We start from the raw sequence: 22,427 nt of genomic DNA on the forward strand, positions 1-22,427 counted from the left end.
TTTAGATGAACAGCTCAGGGATAACACTTTAATGCACTGACATGTCGAGATGCCTGCTACTGCCGTCTGTATGTAATTCTACATCATTACGGTGTTTTTTACCGGCAACAATAACCTATGACAGACAACCAGGCGCTGATAACACAAACAATTACCTGTATTGTTATTTATACATTTCATGTGTATCATTTCACGCAGGGGGTTCAAATCTAATTATGCATGTATCACCAGCACTCGGCTTATGCGCATTCAGGATTGAAAGCAGAGATCTTACAAGCACGTTGACAGTGCAGCTCATGCGGTTCTCCTTGTTCTCGTCATGCATGATGGTCCTGTAGTCCAGCAGCCTCTCCAGCAGACGCACCACCAGAGTGACGAAATTCTCACCCGTCCTGGCCAAGTACTTGTGCTTCCTGCAATGCTCCAGTAAGCTGGTGTTTGTGTCATGAGGTTGGATGGGGACACAGAGAAACAAATGTGAAGTATGTATTAAGATGGTCTTTGACAGCTGGTCTTTGAAGCTGTCTATTTTACACATTAAAACAGAGTTAGCATCTGCTCCGAAAGCAGACATTATGCAGGCAAGCTGCGATGGCAAGTCCTGTGATCATCAGCACACTGTGATTATTTTGAGAAGTGCTATGTTGCAATTAGCATTATCTAACTTGCGAGAGGCTCAGGCATAATCCTGCCCATTAATCAGCACTTACATTTTCTGAAAGAGAACTTTGTACTGCTCGTCTCCGCGGCCCCCTTCCACCTCGTGATCCAGCTTGGTGATGATCTCGTTCTCAAACTGCAATTAGACAGAGCAGGCGTAAATAATCAGTGTAGCTAATTTTTCAATTCATTAACGCCATCTCCCTGTTGCTCTCTCTCTCTCCAACAAACCCAGCTGTGAGGGTTTACGCTTCAACTTAAATCGGCCCTTATTTGCAACAGAACTGGCTGTGAGCCGGTTCCGATTTTCTTTATCTGTTGAAATTCTATTAGGACACAACTGAAAGTTGCATCATGAGACACCTTGCCTGTACTTTTTGCTCTTTAGTTGTTGTATCTGCTGACAGTGATGCATGGATCTATTTTTCCAATATTTGTATGTAGCAGCTGTATAAAAAAGTGAATTTCATTGTGCTGAAACAAACCTTTTTTCACTGACTTTTTGATTTACGTGTGTCTTGGACACGAGTAAAGGAAAAAAAAAAAGTGCAGCAAAGTAGAAAAAGATATGAATGCTGTTTTCTGGAAAGCCAAGGACTTATAACACACAGAGAAAGAGAGAGAACTAGTACAGGAAATATACTAGTTCTCACAATTGTAATCAAAACGTTACTGATCACAATTCATTGAAAATGATAGGAAAGTAGCAATCGCCCAAAATGATCCTGATCCAGACAGAAGATATAAAAGCTTTGCACACTTTCACTATAAAAGGACACGGCTGTGCAACCAGTAAAAATGATATTGGAGTGCTTTGGTTTTCACAAGACTATAATGGCGAGCAAAGAGACATTTGGAAAGTGCTGTGTTTCTTTACTATGATAGAAGTGAAGTACACATCACGTATTTCGGCAGCTCTCAGAAAACATCCCAAAGCTGAAAACAGCCTGTGAAATTTTATGACAGAACAGCTGTAACCAAATGGATTTCCTCATGCAGAAAGGCTTAATTTTGGATTGTAACGAGGCATAACATTAAGTTCCACTTACCATGGCTGTTGATAATCGCAGCACAACAAAATGAGATTTGCAGAATTACAAGTAAGCTGTGGGCTACAAAACTTCTTCCTTACTTGTGTTCTACCTTTGTATTCCTTTATTGTTTCGCTTCATCTAAAACCTTGTTTCCAATAAGCAAGAAACTCAGTTACATCTTTCCGAACTAAAGTTGGGAGGTGTGCACCAGTGAGTGAATACTTCATAATTTAAAATAATATTTCTTCATGTACCTGTCCAATGAATTTGAAGATTTTATCATCTACAATATTAATATTAGTAAAAGATGAAAAACTAAGAGCATCCAGAAAATATCTTGTAATATGTACTAAAAATAAGAAAGAAAGCCAACATCAATAGGTGCGATAATTCAAAAAATAAAAATAAAAAGTTTCTTTTTCCCATATATACATGTGTCTTCTATGACATAGCTGATTATACGCACTATGCACTGCATATACACACTCACGGGCCAAGTTATTAGGGACACCTGTTCAAATGATTGTTGATGCAAATATGTAATCAGCCAGTTGCAACAGCTGGCAATAACTCCATGCATTTAGGACTGTAGACACAGTCAAGACCATCTCTAGGGTATTTCAAAATTGCCAGTGAGTGCCACTTCTCTGGGTGAAAATGCCGTTTAAAGAACAAATCTTTAAAGAACGTTTCCAGCATCTTTAATCTGGAGGCTTAAGACGACAGGTCCAACTAGGTAGTAGAAAGATGTACTTAATAAATTGGCCAATGAACATGTATATTCATTTTCATCTTACATATAATCTTTTTTTTTTAAGTAAAGATGAGCTGTAGTTCATGTTTTAAATGACACACCCGTTGGAAATGCATTGTGAAGTGGAACTCGCATTGCATCATGTCAAAGAAGATGGGGATGGTGGCCTTTCGCAGCTCGATCTCAGGAACTAGTGTCATCTCCAGGATAGGACCCACCATCTCCGGAATGAATTTTATCTTGTGGGGCCCTTTGAGAGGAAAGAAAAAAAAAAGAGAGAGAGAGAGAACAGAACATGTAAGTGCAACCTAACTGCACAGCTCATTTGCAGAATTTAAATTTGACAGAACAAATAGCATAAGTGAGGTAACAAGGCATAGATAATCCTTAATCCAGATTTAACAGTTGCAGTTTCAAACAATAAGGAAATGTGTCTTCTGATGTTTAGCAAATCTCCTCTCATCACATCAGTCAAGCAGTAAATAAGTGAAAACCAAACACCTTGGTTAAAAAAAAAAGAAGCAATGGGTATAATATGGCCAGAAAATGAATCAATCTAATCTAGTGGAAAGCTCTAATTAGAGGATCAGATGGTGTGGGTTGCAATGAAACGGTAGACATGAATGCCAAAATCTTAACACTCCAATCCCTGTATACAACAATCTCACTCCACTGAGATCTGACTGCCGTGTCTCTCTCTTACTGCACAAAATAACACTAATTAACACACGACTGTTAACATATACCTTGCAGGATTGACATGTTACTTGGTTGGCAGATAATAATAAAGATAAACTGAGAAAACACTGCTTCAACAAGTAAATTCATGCATAAAAGGGATTTTATCAGTTGAAAGTGAAACATCGATAGCGACACATGGAATGAGCTTAGTTACCTAGATTGTACCACATATCCCTGATTTCAAAGCCAATCTGTCTTCTCATGTCCTGGTACCTGAAACACAAACAAGGTATAAATGTCACATTGGCTGTTGTAATATCCACAGAAGATGAGAAACTCGATATACGCAGTATAAACACAAACAGTTCTTTGTGACTATTTCAACTGCCTAAAAAATGCAATATACTCCAAATTTAAATAGCTGTCCTGTTTCATCTGTGCCGTCCTGCGCCTGAGTCAAAGTCAGTGTTTGCCGTAGTATGAAAATGTGAACTGAATTGAGAGAAAGATCATGAAGGAGAAGTGAATAAAGTAAAATCAGAAGTAAACAGGCCTTCTTTAAAGTGTCCAGGTCACAGTTTTCAACATCAGCTGTGACAAAGTTAAAAAAGTACTTCATAGCCCTGATGAGGGCTTTTCGGTCTGATCGAGGTCCATATAGTTTATGCAGTGACCTAGCTTAACACAAAATAAATTTATCTGAAATATATAGTAAATAGTTTCCCACTCTCTTCCTGCAGGGAGCTGAATAAATCAATCTCTCTCATCTATGTCTGAATGATAATCGCTTCAAAAGCATAAAATTAGACTGTCATAATGAAATTCATAATGACACAGATTCATTGATCTGGGATCATGGTGAGTTAGTTTAGTTTTGTTGTTCCACAATGTTCTTTGAAATACAAACACACCCTAATGAGATGTTTCCATGCAAGTTCGCAACATACACAGAAGCTGACAGTAAGTTAGTCTGTCTTCTGCTCTCTGTACATATTTGAAGACGGGGAAAAAAAAATCCAAGGATGATGACACAAGGGAAAGTGTTTGATCAAACAATCTTTGTTGGTGCTAGTATTTTTAGGTCGACTTTGTGTGTCAAGAGCCCTTACATAAAATAAAGATTTGCAGAAGAAGCTAGAAGGAGAGCTCTTGCCCTGACTCTTTGTCTAGCTTGTGCGTATTGTGGGCTTATAAGCTGATCAGCTCTGCCACGTCTGGGTCATGAACCAATCTTCATGGCAGTTTGGTGCCCGTCTTCGCTGCCTATCGTACTGTCCTTAGGTCACAGAAAGGACATATAGTGAAGTAAAAAGGACAGAGAGGAAAAGACAAAGCGTGAATGATGGAGACGCTAACAAGAGTGGAAACAGCAGGCAGAAGGGCAGAAAGGGTATTCTGAATCCGATCACCTGAATCAAACTGAATGGCTCTTGCTCCTTTGACAGACTGAACATTTCATAGGAGAATAAGCCAATCCTGAAACTGGTTTAAAAAAAAAAAAAAAAAGGCCTGCAGCATTTTCACAAATTTGGTATCAAAAGGTACCTTAAGTACGGATTCTGGTGACATCCCTACAACGTTCAGACCAACACAAGTAACTAATATACCGCGGCTCTGTTTGGATGCAATGCTAAACCATCATAGTGTCTGCTTAACAATCCTGCGTGGTTGACCCCTGCTCTGATTGTTGGTATGAAAACCTGTGCTGCGCTGCCATGTTTTGTTTTTGTTTTGTTTTTTGGGGGGTGTTATATTTAAGCAAGAATCGAGATTTAATTGTCAAACAGCACTTGCAGATAATTACAGATCTCCTGGGGAATGTGGATAAAACAGAAAAAAATATATTGACGTGACTGAAACAAGATTGTGAGATTTGAAAAATAGCTGAAAGGTCTCAAATAAACTCAAAACCCCTCCTTGCCTAAGTAGAATATGGGTTCCATCTAAGTGGAGTTTGCATGTTCTCTGTGCATGTAAATGGTTCCTGTGGCTACTCCAGCTTCCTCCCATAGCCCAGTGACATGTACATTTGACTTACTGCTGATTCTTTCTTATATTAAATATATATCTTTATTAGATGTAGTAGATGTGGCAGTAGCAGACTTTGGACAAACTTTTTGTTTCAGACCTCCAGCTTTTCTGTGCATTTTGGATCAACCACAGCTAGCAAAAAGAAAACCATCTGGAGCTTGCCACTATTTGCTGACTTGATGTAAGCATACATATTCACTGCCAAACAGCCTTTGAATTTCCAACCGTACACACTAATGTATTTTGACAGAATCCTGAAAAAGCAGCTGCATCACCTCTTTACACACTGGTTTGGGTCAAAACAATTTACCATACTTATTTGTTAAATGGTAGAGCCCGAGGATTAATCCTCACAGTTTTTGGCAAAGTTATAAAAATAAATCAATTTGCATTTTTATGTATCAGGTATTACATGTTTGACTGTTTTTGCATCTTGTTGGGGCTGAAATATAGTCCTGTGTATATCTGCGAGTATGACGGCTCACGGCTTGCATGAATCAGTCGTAGGAAGTGCGTTTCTGTTCCCACATATGGGCGTTCAGATGACTGTGCAGAAGGCAGCGTGTCCTCATTGCGGCTGAGACAGATGTACGGTGCTGTTCTGTCACACTCCTGTAGGCAGCGGACAGGCAGCTATGACTGTCAGCTGTCAGACCCTACAACATATACCTGTCAGCCAGGGGCAGAAACCTGTAGGAGAGGTTAACTAAGAATAAAACATTTGGAGAGAGACAGTAGTGTGTGACTGGGGGCTCCTTGTAGTTTGTGTTGTGTAATGTAATTGGGTCAGAGGGCAAACATCAAGGCAGAGAAGAAAAAAAACAAAACAGTAGAGGTTGTGACTAAAATACAGAGAAAACAGATTGACAAGCAGAGCCCTATAAGGGCTGCTCAGCTGTGATCAAAGCTTGAAGCAAAGGAAGTGTGAGATATTCACAAAACCTGTCAATACGATGCTCCTTCTCCTCATCACTCAAAAGTGGCTATTATGACAATGACATTTCTGCATGCTCATTTATGAGTACATGTGTCTGTGTCTCCATGTTCTCTGCGTAAGTGCATATATTTCAAAGTAAAGGGGAAATGATGGTTAAAATTAATTGCACAGTTTCTGCCAATTATAGCCATTATTAAGACATAAACAAATATCAACAAGGATTATAATGGATTTTTAAGGTCAGACAAATAATTAACACCCTGTTTTATTGTGGCAAATTGTTTAAAAAAATGTCAATAACAATATTTTATTGTACAGAAAACTTAAATATTATTTTTCTCTGCCAAAGGATTCTATTATAGTTGTGAGGTTTTATCAGTTAAGTCAGAATGTATGCAAATTTGTTAGAAAATCACCGCAAATCTTGCTTTATTTATCACTTTTTACTATGTAAATATTTATTCTGATGTGTTTATGCTTTTATTTTGTAGTTTTAAGTCTGTGACTGACAAGTTGCTATGGTATCACCATGCAGTTTCCCCTCAAATACTGCTCAGGGTTCTTGAAAACAAGCCAAAGCCACAGAGGAATCCACAAAGGTGACGTCAGTGGCTACGTCCATCTTTTATAATCAGCAGCCTATGACTACAATGGGTGTTGGGAATGATGGTTGAAACTAAGAAAAATAAGACCCAGACTGCCATAGATATATTTATCCTCCCACTCAGGGCATGCAGACATGTAAGCTTGTTATCTGTGCCTCGGTGGTCTGAGTGTGAGAATGGCATTAGGATTACACAGGCTCCAGTAATGGAGCAGAACTTCACAAACAGCACTAGTAGATGTGTGATGCAGGGACAACAAAAAAAGCCAATGCAAAGTGCTAAAGAGCTGTGCTTCACAAATCTTTGATTTCACCCCTCTGCTCTCTGCTTCTGAGCAAGGCACAATAATTGGTATTGCAGGGAAAGCTTACAATTCAGCCACAAGCAGACAAGGATACTGGATGCAGAGAGGTAGAGGCTAAAAAAATTGAGCAGTAGGTGGAGGGACGGTGGAGAAAGAGAGTGTGCAGGTAGAGTTGTAAAGACTGTGGGAAAAAAATGACAATCCCGATAATATTCCTGTTTTTTTGCTTAGAACAAATCGAAAAAGACTTGGTGGGGGTGGCTTGGATCTTGCATTGTGTTTGGCTGTTGTGCTGCATAGAACATTGTTTATTATCTATTGGGAGTTCACCGCGGCCAATAATAAAGCACTGACAAACGAGCAGTCTGCCTGTCGGGCGTGAGCCAGCGTGATGTATATTTCAGTGTCAAAAGCTCCTCAAAATGAAGATGAGAGCCAATATGCGCTATGTCTGCCCAGAAAACATTTACACATTTGGATGCATTATCACAGTTTCTGAGAAACACTAATGTAGATGAATGGCTCTTTGTGGATAAAGGGAGCCGGATGAACACGAAATGAATAGCTCCCTGAATTTATAGCTGAAAGCACAATTAAGTAGATTTTAGAAGCAGTAAAAAGGTCTAAATTTCAAGGATTTAAACGTTCAGCTATTTAAAAATTATGGGCGGTATAATAAGACAATTTTATTTCGCCTTCAGTTTCTGTCTTCAACAAATGAAAAAACCCCCAGAAGAGTGATGACCTGAATATCGAACATTACCCAGTAACTACATTTTGAATGTAATATATGCCTCTTCCTAGCCTTGAAAGTTTTGCAATTTTACAACATGGACAATGTAAGAATAATTTAGTCTGGATGTTGTTCATAACGGCTCTTTCTTTCATGTAGCAGCCAACAGCAGGATAACCATGTTCTTACCATTAGAAATACTTTTTTTTGTGGTGGCAAAGGTGTCGCCAAGGTACAGTGTGCAAGAGACAAAGACTAATGACACCCACTGCCTCGCTCTGAATTCAACAACTGTTACCTGATTTTTGGGACTCTGTATTTGGGGGGCCGGAAGGGTAAACACTAGCTAATGTCCGACGTGACTGATTTGAACATTTGTGTTCTTGCAAACAGCTCTGCTGGGTAATGTCGACAAAAGCAGCAGTACTAAAACAGCTTTATTAGGCCTGTACTGCCTCTGCCAGAACCACAGGAAGCCGTGTTTGCACATGCACTACAACCTGGAACATTTTTAGATATCACCCTGCTGGGATGTATGTGAGAAAGCACATGTTCAGATTGGTCAGAAATGGCTTTAAACCAAACAGCTACCCCAATATAAAGTCAATTAAGCCCATAGTTAAATATAAAAACTTAGGTAACTGTCAGGGGAAATGTCAGGTTTACCACGGTGTAAAATGCCCTGTTGTGCACTGCATGCGAGAGAGTTCAACACTGGACAATATCTGGGTGTGAAAATAGTTTATCTGATGAATTATACATAGTCTTGTCATGGTCATGCTGGGGAGGGAACTCGAGCTGTGCTGGTGGGAAATTAGGGCATCGTGTTTTTTTGAGAGTGTTCATTCTCACCTGTGGAAGATCTTAGCTCTTTTGTCACTTGAAAAGTTCTCTAGCTGCAATGACTCCTGGGTAAGGAAGGCCACAGCCAGATGAAAGTAGTTGTTCCACAGCTGACCCAGACACAGACGGAAAGACAGGGAGATTGCAGCAAAAGAATAGTTCAGAATGTCTGGTTACAGTTGTTCCAAAACAATAACAGTAACAGACTGGATTAAATAAATAATACAATATATTACAAAGTTTGGACATTTTTAAGAAATAGCTCTAACAACAGTCTTATCCAGTACTATGCTACGTGAGCAGGAAAGCATTGCAGTTTCATTACACTGCAATGTAATGATGAGATGGAATCTGTCCAAGTGGACGAAGAGGGCGCTGATTTAGGCCAACATCGTCTAGAGAACACACTACATCAGACAATGACAGAAGCTAAAGTGCAATGGTGTCTGGCTTTTTTTTTTTTTTTACTGCCAGCCCATGCATGAGTATAAAACACAACTCTTCATGATGTTGATAATTTCTAAATTCTCTTTGCCCAACCCATGTGCATTAAGCTATGGAGAAAACCCCACAGCTTTTTCCTTAAACCATAAAGAGGCCTCCGGCTCCAAATGCTGTATGCAATTAACGGTAGAAAAAGACTGTTACAATGACCAAGCTTTAAAAGCAAAGCTCACAGCAGTTCAGTTGTTGACAACATTAACATTTTTCCACATTTCAGACATTTAAAAAACAAGTAGAAAAAGCTGTTCAATTCCAGGGTGAGCAGGTTAAAATATTCAGAAATGCACATAAAATTGCTGGCCATTACAGGGTAATTGATGTTCCCTCTTCACAATTTTTATTTATTTATTTTCTTATGTCTGCTGCCTTCAGTGATCTTTTTCCAATTCAGAAAATCCAACAATGCGGCATCTCCAACAGCCCCAAGATAAAACTACAGGCTATAAGAAAAATGCCACAAAATTATTCCTAAAACTGTTGGGTAATAGTGCTTAAAATGTCAGTGCTGCCTTGTCTACAAAAAACATTATCTTGAGATGTGAAGTGCTGATATCAAGATATTTATTCAATGGTTCAGTTCCTACCTGTAGCTCGAAGTTGGTTTGATCCAGAAACTTCTTGTTCAACACGGCTGCATACTGACTGATGGCCCGTAGGAACACTCTGCAAAGATAAGAAGATTATGCTGGCTGTTTACAAAAAAGTTTTTCAAGAGTATAGAAGAAATGTAAGTAGCTTTTTACTGAAATTCAGCTTTCTAAAATTATTTCATAAAACTGCACCACCGAAAAAACATCCACCTGATTAAAATGATCAGCAATGCTTAACAACGAAAACATCTGAGAGAAAAAAAAGAAAGAAAAAAAAAGAGGAAAGTGTTAAAAAAAGATGCAGGATGCCCTCAACAAGTATGTATACTAGTCAAAAAAAATAAACACCAGATTGTGTTTGGAATAGATTTTAAAGAACATAACTATAATAACTATATACAGGATGATTAACATAAGATATGGCTTCTTCTGAAAGGGATGCAAGCTGTCACCCCTCTGCGAATAGACTGCACGTGTCTATATCTGGTGTTGAGGAATCGCTCTCCATTCCTGGATGAGCACAGACTATATAATGCAAAGGTCACTGGTTGTGGCTGTATCCATTGAACATGTCAATTTTCCCAGGTGCCTATCCAAACACATCCTTGGCCAGCCTTAGTGACAGACATATCACTAAGGGACATGAAAATGATTTCAAACTTGTATGTTACTTGTATGTGACATGCATTCTACAGTGGGGCAATAAAACTGAAAAGGTCATGCCCACTTTACTTGGAATAAAATTAAAAAAAAGCAGAGTAAGTAAAACGTATTTTAATGTGATGCAATTCATATTTGTGAATTATTTCTTCATCTGAGTTTTGCCTTCAGAAGTTACCTGTTGTTGCCCTACGTGCTGCGCTGGTCCTGAAACTCAGCATGAATTTAACATTGTTCACTGCAGAGTTACCCAATATGAACTCATTTGTTTTAAAGCTGTGACCACACAAAGAAAGAAATATTAACAGTATGCACTATCACGAAGAATGGATGTTTGCTCTTGTGAACAAATGTGTGCTTATAACAGAATAGCCAAGCAGGTTGAATCTCTCTCTCTGACAGACTGAGGTACAGTAGGCTAGAGGCACCGGTGAAAAAACATTTGATGAGTAGATCTTAATGAGAACACTGTCTGATGGGTTAATCCACTGTGATGCTGCAGAATTAAATGTTAATAACTTAAGTGGCATGAAGCTTTTAGAGGGGAATTATGACTGCTACTCGCAGAGTCAGAGGTCCATCCGCTATTTAACTTAATTTCCTGGTAGAACCTGCTACACAACAATGTGTGTACCATCTCTAAGAATTAGCAAGCAAGAAAAAAAAAACAGTCTAACACAGCAAATTCAGTAATCTGGCTCATTTCATTTAGGGTTTTCCAAGCTTAGTCCTTGCTTCAGCTATTGCGAGCACAATTACAAATCAATAAGACAACAGCAACAGCTGATTGCCTGCAATAGTGGATGAAGATATATCAGATTGGAATAAAAATGGCAAGGTGAAGCAAGGACGATTGTTATGCCACTTGAGTGGATTGCATCAGGGTTTCATGAGCAGACAATAAAGCAGCATTAAGATGTAACGCTCGTGTAACTGACACTGGCAGGTAAGCAGACATCTGCTCCACAGGCAGCCCCGAGAGAGCCTTCTGCTTTTGTCATTGTCCAAGCTAAATCCTTACTGGAACTGGGTCTCATTGTGGGAATTAGCAAATCCACATCCATTAGCTGCTTCTGACTTTAAAATTCAGTTCTGTGGCAGTAAGAATCTTTGGGCTGGAAGGTCGAAATTTCATTGCTGTACAGACCGGGCCGGGGTTTCCCACTGCCCCAAACAGCTGACCTTGAACAGGAATAACCATCACTGTTAAAACAGCAATGTTCTACGACCCGGGGTATTTTAAAGTTATACAATATTCATGTTCCACATTTATCTCCATTGGTGACTAAATGCTATCTGGGGCTGATGTGTGATACACATTACGAGTGACCTTAATCATTAGCTGGAAAGGTTAACTGTCATTGAACACCTTTGGATATGCCATTAGAAGTCCATTTCTTTGGCTCTCTGCCCTCTCAGAACACCCCCGCCATCTCCTAAGCACTGAGACAGCCTATTACCACCCTGTCTGCACGAGCACATGCACCCTCTCTGCACACCTCACTCAATTTTCTGCAGCTGTGAACATGCCAATATAGTTGATACACTTAACACTGGACCAACGCTAAAATGGCTTTTCTTCCATTGCATGTGTGGGCAAAGAAAACACTTAGTGCTTAATGCTTTTGGCTAATTTATGACATTATTTTGTAGATTACTGGGGAGCCCCCATTTAAGCTATTAATTTAAGTGAAGAATACTACTGTATAAACAAAAACAAAAAACAAGCGCTTATTAAACATTTATGGATTGCCCCGTTAAAATAACACAACTTAAATGTTTTTTTTCCCCTTTTCCATATGTATTTCTTAGAGGCTTGCAGCAATAACTAATGCAACTCAAAGTTGCATGGGTTATTAGTGACACATTTTCCAATTAAACTCAAGAAAAAGCCAGACTGGAGTGTTTAAATGGATGCCTACAGGCACAACTACAGCCCTACATGACCTATATTTGCATTACACCAACTACATATTAGTGGGACAACAAGACATGGTAATTGCAAATTTACTAATCACAGGCTGTGGTTTGCATTTAATTTTGATGAAGGTGAGTTTATAATAGGTACAGGGCATGAAATATCCTAAACACCACATCTGCCGCTTTGTAAACATGAGTGATGTAGCAAACAGTTGTAAACGCTGGGTCAAACGACAAAATAAAATACGAATATCCGGGATCTTCATAGTTTTCAGCAAAATATGGCTCGGCATGCAAAAACGCAGCTGTGCCCAACCACTCCTTTTTGATCTCCCTTTCTGATCAAAGCTTACCTTCATGTTTCCACTACACCTGCATGATGATCCAGGGAATATGAAGTTTCTTGGGCTTGAAACGTGATTAAATCGTACTAACGTATGCTAACATGAACTGCTTCCCACAAACAAGTTCGCACAATATTGTAGACTCCACTATCTAAAAACCTATTTGAAGCCACCAGTCTGCCTCTGCACAGACATATAATTGGCTTTAACGAACAGACAGGACAGTTCCTCTGTGAGCACATCCTGCCATTAATTAAAGTGAAAAACCTAATGAGGTGGATGAAAATAGAATATACTCTCCCTCACAGTGGGTTCTGACTAAGACACTCCTGACTAAGACCATTTCAAAGAAGATTAAAGGAATTTAGGCCTATTTTCTTTAGTATTAAGTGTGTGTCTGTGTGTGTATTTTATATATATAGTGACATTAAAGATATGAAATATCTAACTATAATAAGATAATGGTCCTTAAAAGGAAATGTGATAGAGTAATAAAATCTCATCTCTGTCTGTATTTCAGTTAGTCAGTGAAGAATTATTATTCATAAAAATGAGTAATTTCTGTACAGTCTATAATTAATTGCCATATTGATTTCAGGGAATATCCTTTGTACCGACACAGCAATCGGAGTGTGAATCATGAGTGTCTGCATAGTACCATTAAGTGTAAATTATACCATCTGTTGGTCTGTTGTGCCACAGCTTTTTTTTCCTAATCTAAAAAAGAAAAAAAGCCAAATTCTTGTAGAAGAGCTTTGGCTGATTTAAAAAACAGTAATGGTCAGTCATTAAGCAACAGAGAGAAACAAAATGAAGACAGACAGTGACAAACCAGTCCTTTATAACTTCATTACAAATACAATACAAACAATGGTGATTTGCATATACACTACTACTAATCAGTGACTTGTGTCTTTACTTGGCTAAGAACTTATACTTTTCTTGGAATACTGCTACAACTTTGTAATTCCTATAAAACAGCTGGTCCTTTTGCTTTTTTTCCCATTTTTTTCATGTTAGGCTCAGTAGGGAAAATCAGGGTACCTCTAATCATCGGCAAAAGAACAAAAAACAAACAAACACAAAAAAAAAAACAAACACAAGACCTCCTTAACTTCTGCTTAGGAAGACAAAAACATCACTAACTTTTTAATTAGGCAGCGCAAGGGCAACACAGCACCTCCTACACAGTCATTTTGATACAGTACACATACCGTATCATTATAATAAATATGGTCCATCAAACTGTCAGCGTCAGAAAAATACCCCCATTACTGCTGAATGATGGATGTGCTGTACATTTCAGCAAAACAGAGGATTTGCTTTTTATGCCATTGTTGCCTTTAAAAAAATAACAATCAGGTAAGTTCCTGCAGCTGTGATACAATGACTTGAGCTCTGTCAGATGATCTGCAGCACAGACACCTAGCTTAGGTGCTAATGAGAATTTATCAGCAGATCATGCTTGGTAATTGAGTTCAAAGAGCATCGCCGATAATGATCATGAGCTATTTGCATAGGTTTGCTGAATAGACGGCCTATCTGCCTGTGCTCTGAGATAATGCAAGGTCAAAAACCTTCATTATCTGTCCAATTAATTAAATTAGATTACCTTTATTTCACATACCTGATATAATATCAGATCTATTTAACTGTCATTATATTTTAACCCAATTTTCTCTTCTGTGTGACAACTTCTCCTCTAATGCAAAGTGCAGCTGACTCTGGTTAAAATTGATGTCCTTTCCAATAGGCTGTCAGAAACCAAACAGCTCACCCTAGGAAAGCTTTAATGACTCAGAAATATCACTGGGGTGAGTCAAAGTATCGCTATCATGTGTTAGACCTTACATTCAGAATGAGGGAAAAACTTTGCCACTCCATTTGAATGTTTAAACCACTTCTCTAAGAAACTCTTAAAACTACAAGGATAATGGTGTAAAAAAAAAATCAATGCATCAAATATAAAACTCAAAATCTGGATTCACAAATCTGAAGTAGTGACTTGTAATCGCCTGAAAATGTTATAAAATTTGTCATAATTTCAAGTTCTAACAATCAACAGCTAATCAAATGAGAATTAGAAATATTACAGAAGTAATTAAAAGCCTTGACCCAGCCCTCATTTCTTTATATTTTAAACGCCATTCTTTATTGGGATTTCTAAAGTGGTCTAAATACAAGGATTTTTAAAATTTATTTATTTTTGTGAATCCACTTGACATTGACCTATGAATCATTCGAGCAGACTCAAAAGATGAACCACCTGCTGTATCTTTAGACATTTCTTTCTTCAGGAGTGGAGAAGGATTTTTTTGTTTTGCTTGTTGTTTACTTATTAAGCCTTTTGTATCAATAGGTAACTTCACATCTGAGCAGACAAGTATCACATGTGGAGTTCCCCAAGGTTCCATCTTGGGACCCCTTCTGTTTAACATCTACATGCTCCCACTGGCACAGATTATAAACAACAACAAAATAAACTATCACAGCTATGCAGATGACACACAAATGTATATCACAATGTCACCAGGAGACCGAGGCCCTGTACAGGCTCTTGGTAAATGCATTGAGGAAATCAATGACTGGTTGTGCCACAATTTTCTCCAGCTAAACAAAAACAAAACTGAGGTAATAGTCTTTGGCGCCAAAGAAAAACGATTACAGGTCACCAGAGAACTTCAATCTATACATCTAAAAACCACAAACCAGGCGAGAAATTTGGGTGTAGTGATGGATGCAGACCTAAACTTAGAAAAACACATTAAGACAATAACAAAGTCAGCTTACTATCACCTCAAGAATATATCAAGGATAAAAGATCTGATGTCTCAACAGGACCTGGAAAAACTAGTCCATGCATTCATCTTTAGTAGGCTTGATTACTGTAACAGCATCTTTACAGGTCTACCTAAAAAATCAGTCAGACAACTACAGCTCATTCAGAACTCTGCTGCTCGAGTCCTCACTAAGACCAAAAAAGTGGACCACATCAGTCTAGCTCTGAGGTCCTTACACTGGCTGCCTGTCCGTCAGAGGATAGACTTTAAAGTTCTGATGCTGGCCTATAAAGCTCTGAATGGTTTAGGACCAAAATACATCAATGACCTCCTGACCCAGTATGAACCATCCAGATCCCTCAGGTCATCTGGATCCGGTCTTTTATCAGTTCCCAGAGTCAGAACCAGAAAAGTTCAGGGGTGCAGTTTATGTGTGAAAGCAGCTTTAGTTTAGTGTGACAAACTGAAATATGGCCCTCATGGTGCTATCAGATAAAAAACTCAGTGTTTAAAGATCTGTCTGGATGAACTCGCAGGCCAGTGAGGGCCTGTCTGTTATGCAAATAATGTGATAAAAAGCTGCAGTCCCTTTGACTCTGCAGCACCAGGCAGTATGATGTTAGTGTTGTAGCAATCAACCATGCAGCAGCCTATAAACACAGAGACCTGAGATGTAACAACGACAGCATGCGCTGCCTTTCATCCGGGGGAAAATTTTGCAAGGAGGTGAGAAGATTACTAATGAGGTAATACAAGCAGGATTCAACAGAACTCCAGACACTGGTGAGCACAGAAACTTTGTGAACTGGGGTCAGGCAGTGTTGGCAAAGTTCATGTTGAGCAATGATGAGATAATGAGGCACAGTTAAATTTCTCAAATGAGTCATGAAACAATTATAACGGATTTTAAAAAGCAAACTTTTTCAACATTTTGGCTTATTTTATGGTTTAAAAACTACTGATATGCCTATATAGATAAAGAAAATTAGATGAAACCTTAAATGCTTCTCAGGCCACAATGTTTCACTCAGTATAAAATACTGACTGATCTGAAATATATGTTCCATAAGCGTATCAGTGTTTTAAAGATGACATGGGGCCTGGGCATGTTAGCAGATGGGCATTCATGCTATGGGTACGCTTTTAATTGATGCTGAGTGCAGTGTGCAACAGTGCTCGTTTGAATGCCAAAATAAATACACATCATTAAATGAGGCTATTAAGTTTGACATATTGTTGATCTAAAGACAGAAGTAATTGTGCGAAAGGCGCAGTTGTCGGGTGTACTACAAACACGTCAGTTATGTTCTGAGAGGACAGACATAGATGAGGTGCAACATATTCACAATGTCTCCAGTGAAGCATCTGCCATAGAGTACTAAGCAATACTTACATTATACACAACAGAGAAAAAGTAATTTTTCTTGTCTGACAATAAAAGTAAATAGTAATAAGTCCCAGTCATCTACAAACCTGATGTGAAAAAGGAATGCACTGTACAAACTTTAATTTCTATTTAAAGCCCATGTGCACTCTAAATAGGATGGGAATACCTTTTGATCAATATAGCAGAACTATTATTATATTATTTTCAAATATAATAACTAGTGCTTTCAGCATTAATCTCGTTAAAATTAAGTTTATGCCATAACCACATTAACACGGCAAATCTCCGTTAGCGAGTTATAGTGGATCGCCCCGTTAGTGGCGATCCGCGGCGCTAATGCGTTAACGAGCTAACCGCGCTAACGAGCTAACAACACTAACGCGTTAACGAGCTAACCGCGCTAACGCATTAACGAGCTAACTGCACTAACAAGCTAACCGCGCTAACGAGCTAACCACACTAACGCGTTAACGAGCTAACCGTGCTAACGCGTTAACAAGCTAACCGTGCTAACACATTAACGAGCTAACTGCACTAATGTGTTAACGAGCTAACTGCACTAACGAGCTGAGCTAACAACGCTAACGCGTTGACGCCATGTAGCCCCACGCATGGGGCGATCTGCGATAACTCGCTAATGGAGATTTGCCGTGTTAATGCGGTTATGGTGTAAACTTCATTTTAACAAGATTAAGGCTGACAGCATTAATAATAACTAAATTAATAGTTGTGATTTCTAATGGAGTATTTCCACATTGTAGTTCTTGTACATTTCCTTCCTAAGTAGAAGTATTCCTACTTAGGGCTCCAGTATAGTAGCTGATGGACTGCTTTCCTACACAAAAAGATGCCCTGCTGGGTTTTGATAATGACTTAGATAAAATCAGAATGAGAGAAATAACAGTGGGTGTTATCACTCTTTAGGGGGCACTATTCAAAGGCTAACTGGCTTTCACTCCGGTATACTGCAATCCATGGGCAAAAACTGGCCTGGGCAAAGGCTGATCATCGAGCAGATACACACAAAGTGCCAGACATCAACACAAACTTCAAATAGTGTACTCTGACTGATGTGTGAGAGTGGTGTGCCTGACATGTAAATAGTAAATCCTTGAGTGTATATCAAGATGTAAGATCACCTTACAGTTTTTAACGCATAGAGCAGTATAACATTATGCAGTACATCAGGCAACGCTATATCATGAAACCATATGTAATGACACCGCAACAGATTGTAGATGTCATTAATTCTAAACTGCAAATGAGGAAGCAGACAAAAACCAAACATCGGAGAGTGACTGCGTAACTTCCACAGATTTAACAAAGCGGCATGGTTTGAAAGCTATGGAAAGGTCAGACCTTTCTTTTCAGCTGACAACACTAATGCTGTGAAAAAGAGTGTGGACAGGGTGTTTGGAAGGTCTGGTATAAAACATCTATGTAACGACATACACTGGAAGATTTATTCACCAACTGCTTTTACTTTGTAAAAAATCTTCTTTGAAATTGCATCATACTATTAACTAAAATGACCAAAACAGTGAAGATTATAAAGAGATTACTGTGCTCAAGACCACTTAAACATTTTCAAGAAAGTCTGGCTCTGTGAAAGCAAAATGTAAAGAAACAAGGGATGGCCCAAGACTTTTGCACAGTGTAGTCAATTGGAAAAATAAAGAGTGCCAGGTGTGACAGGTGTGAGCTTTGTCTTTAAAGACAGAAACAGCATCCTTATTTCAAGGCTAACAAAAATTTCAACAACTGCTGAAACTGACTAAGGGATGTTTTAAAAGAACCCTAAAATTTCTCTGCAACTAGACCACAATCAATTCAGAGGTTTTCAAATAGCATTCGTTAAATAAAATTGTCTTTACAACAAGAAGATTTCAAATCAGACACCCTCAAAACCACAAGAACTGTTATTTTATTTGGTGAGTGCTGATTTATACATGGGGACAAAGGCGACAACAACATCAGTTTCAGTCTTTTTAAAGCCCTTCATCATTCTTCCCATAGACCTGCCCTCAAGGACTAGGATTAGTCTTTAGTCATTAGTCAACTCCAAATGGCAACCATCCAGCTCCAGAAACCCGATCCTAATGAGTCTGTGTGATGGAGTAGGTTAGAGTTAAGGAGCTGCTTCTTTAACTTGTTGAGGCTTTCATCTTTTCATCTGCCTTGCAAGCTTCTCAAAAAACCCATTCATCTCAAAGTACTATTCTTAGTCACAATTAACACAACGCCACAAATCGTTGGTCTTATTTTGTGGAATTAACTTTTGAGAAGTCCATCTAATGTTAATTCAAATCACAGCATTAAAATATGATGGAAGTAGCCCTCTGAGACATGAAGGGTATATCATATATTCAATTGTGTGTTGCAAAAATACAGAAGACAGTTTGGTTTTATCTATATACAATGCCCTTTAAAAATGTAAATAAATATATATATATAAATATATCAATTGATTTAGCTATGGCTCTGAAAAATATATCACCCAATTTGTTAAATATGTTTTTGTTGTTGCAGTAATTAGAGAGTTTAGAGTGTTTAGAGAGTTTTTTTTGCAGTAATTACAGCTGATCAACAATTTTTACTCAATCTGTTCTCAATCAAGTCTTCTGGTTGCTTCAACATTCACAGCTGTTCAAGTGCTGTGTCTTACAGCTGAAAAAAACACTGCCAGTGCACATTGTTCTGGACGTGATTCTCATCTCATTAGTGGTGCTATCACGATGTGTGGAGAAGAAAGAGCTGTCTGCTGGTGCTGGTGAGCCACATGCTGAATGCGGCATGTGCAAACTGCTCAGGAACCAGCGGTATATATTGTATAAAAGTCTTGAGCCACCTAATTTCTTTCTATTTATAAAGAACTTAAAAGTTAATGTTTGGTATGACCTCCTTTATTTTCTGCTGTAGATAGTTTTTTCGGCTTTGCCACTTTTGCCATCGAGTTGTCCATCTTCCTTTACTTTTTTAAAGGACACACTGCACACCAACATCCAAAGACAAAATTGGAAAAAGACATTCAGAAAGCCAGGAGATCTACTGCTTAATGACAGGAAAGTCAGGGTCCTTAGAAACAAAACAAAAAATGAGGGGTGGCTCGAGAGTTTTGCACACATTTTCAAGCACTTGACAAAACAGCAATAAAGTAATTATTTTAAAGGTCTATTTTAATATGAATGGCAAATTAAAGCACTTTATTCCTTATTTTAGTCATGGTAAACCTATGGATAGATATCACCATAATCTTCAGTTGCCCTCAGGACTAAAAAGCTCAAATATCACAAGGTAATTGTTCTGAAGTTATGACACATTCACTGCATATTTTAATATCACCTTTATCATTAATCATTCCCAGAAGCAGCAGGAAGCTTTTTCAGACAAAAGGTTCTAAAAGACCCACTGCACATAACCTGCCAAAGTAGCAGACTGACAGAGTTAAAAATGAACTAGTGAATAAAGCTGAAGAGAAAGACTTTCTTTGTTGAGATGTTGGTGGAGACCAACAGACAGCTATAAGGACATAAAATAAATGAGTTCTGCTGAACTGGAAAGTTGTTTCATGTCGACTGATAAATAAAAGGCAATGTCAAATTATTGTTGTGTTAACAAAACCAATCTGACAATGATTCTTGGGTTTTTAACTTTAAAAAAAAAAAAGGTTTTTCTGTGAGATCTTCTGGCTTAAAATGGCTTCTCTTAGAAATTCCACTTAACCCCTACCCCTCTTGTCCTCTTGGAAGTTTTTCCTTAGAGTTGCTGACCCACTATTACTCATTCAAGTCATCAAATGAGCCACAGTGTGGAAAAAAAGCCATGGGTCATTACTGTCCATGGGGCCAAAGTGTGAAACCCCTGTAAAGCAGGTGGTTATGGTTTAGCTGTCAATGTAAGTCCATGGTCACTGAGGTCACATGAAGTTGTAAATGTTGGTGGAAACAACTAGAAAGGGATCAAATGAGTGCTCCGAAGGCTTGGTGCTATAAGCCACTACCTCTGCTTACAGTGAATATAGATGGTCTCTTTTTGTTCATCAAAAGGTGTCATCCAAACAATGAATGGTAATTTTCTGCATCTTTCAAATGTGGATACGTTTTAGATACTGTGGGGTAGTGGGCTTATGGAACAAGACCCAGCAGCCACTAGCCACTGTGAGCTGATGAAGAACTGTGAGCTACCAGTTGTATCCCTATTGTTGGCAGATTCATGCCGTGTGCAGCATAATTCAGATCACAGTTTGCAGAATGATTTAAAATGGCTAGTTATGAATGAATATGATAGTCGCTTGTTTTCCTAAACTGTCTGACCTGCACTATTAAACTATAATTAACCCCAGTAACAAAAGTTTTAATCCACCAGGACTGAAATCTCCAAGTTTATTTGTTAAAAAACACAAAGTAACTTCAGAACACAGATCGAGATAAAGACATGATTCAAAGTTTGTGGAGGATGTTATGAATTTAGTCTGTCTTTAATCCTGTACTCAGAAAAAGAAAACAAAAAAGGAAGGGCACATGAGGTATACCAAATACTCCCTTTTCTGTTAGATTGTTAATGTAAAACATTTACAGCTCTCTTATGTCACCTTGAGTTCTCAGTGTGAGGAGCAGGAAAAAAACATTGATCAAACACATTCTGGAGGATGGCGACAAATAAAAGAGTTTTTCTAATTTGCGGCAAAGCTAACACCTGCAGTATTCAAACAGACTCGAGTATAAAGACTGTGAGATCAGCCAGACATTGACAAGCTTATTTTTCATTGAGCTGAACAGCAATTTAACTCCAGCAAGTGGCTGAATATATAAACTAGTATTCAGAATTAATCTCTTTCCAGCTATTTGCTAACAGGCAAAAGCTTGTTGGGTAAGATTCTGCTGAGGCAGGAGACTGAGTGTGAATCAAAGATTCAAACGCGTGCTACAAAGTGTGATCTTAGATTCAATTGCTCAGTGAAGCTCCTCACACCCCCAAAGCTGTTCCGAAAAGTAAAGGATCACAATCGGTATGGAGTGTGTGAATAAGCTTGTGAGACCAACACACCATGGCGTCGACTGCTGGTGTGCTTTGCGTGTGGCTCAGTAGGGTCCAGCACTGAGTTATTCCCTGGTATTTTTGCTCAGGTTAAAGCAGAACAGATGTGATTTTCACATCTGCGGGATACCGGGGAACACGCTCATGAAGCTATGCCAAAGACTTCAGCAATGTGACTCAGGTGGCAGACAATGTCTGTTCTGAATTCCAAAAGGAATCTGGCTTGCAGCAATCCGACGGACTAATGAAAGCACAAGAATCTAAATTGAAAAGCAATGCAATCTCTAGTCAAATGTCCTCGCTGGCAATGATGTTGGAATGGTTTTAGAAAGATTGGGCAGGGGGTGAAAACTGCTCACAGTAAACTAGAGGTTGCTGCTATGAGCTCTGCACCTGCCATAAATGGCCACTTTCAAGGTGCCCAAAAGGATTAAGCTCGAAGCATTGCTATACAATTCTGTTTGTGTGAGATGCATATTACCTTAAATGCTTTTAAAAACTGGTATTTTTGATGGCATTGTGGAAGAAAGTACAAACTTTCGCAATTCTTAAAACAGTTGGGATGCTGTGTAAAATGTTAATATATGTTAATATAAACAGAATGCAATGATCACTTAAGATAG

General features: G+C 38.6%; 1 protein-coding gene across 2 annotated transcripts in view; it reads right to left on the minus strand.

Moving 5' to 3' along the window:
* dock1 (dedicator of cytokinesis 1) overlaps positions 1-22,427 on the minus strand; it is a 196,844-nt gene that overhangs the window by 35,426 nt on the left and 138,991 nt on the right. For both annotated transcript variants that reach the window (XM_026178424.2, XM_026178422.2), the window contains exons 30-35: positions 9,671-9,749; positions 8,592-8,692; positions 3,344-3,402; positions 2,550-2,698; positions 711-796; positions 275-431 (exon numbers count right to left, since the gene is read on the minus strand). In XM_026178424.2, the coding sequence (XP_026034209.2) occupies positions 275-431; positions 711-796; positions 2,550-2,698; positions 3,344-3,402; positions 8,592-8,692; positions 9,671-9,749 (631 nt within the window). The remainder of the gene's footprint in view (positions 1-274; positions 432-710; positions 797-2,549; positions 2,699-3,343; positions 3,403-8,591; positions 8,693-9,670; positions 9,750-22,427) is intronic.

Source organism: Astatotilapia calliptera, chromosome 8 (assembly GCF_964374335.1).
Source record: "Astatotilapia calliptera chromosome 8, fAstCal68.1, whole genome shotgun sequence".
NCBI classification, from domain to species: domain Eukaryota; kingdom Metazoa; phylum Chordata; class Actinopteri; order Cichliformes; family Cichlidae; genus Astatotilapia; species Astatotilapia calliptera.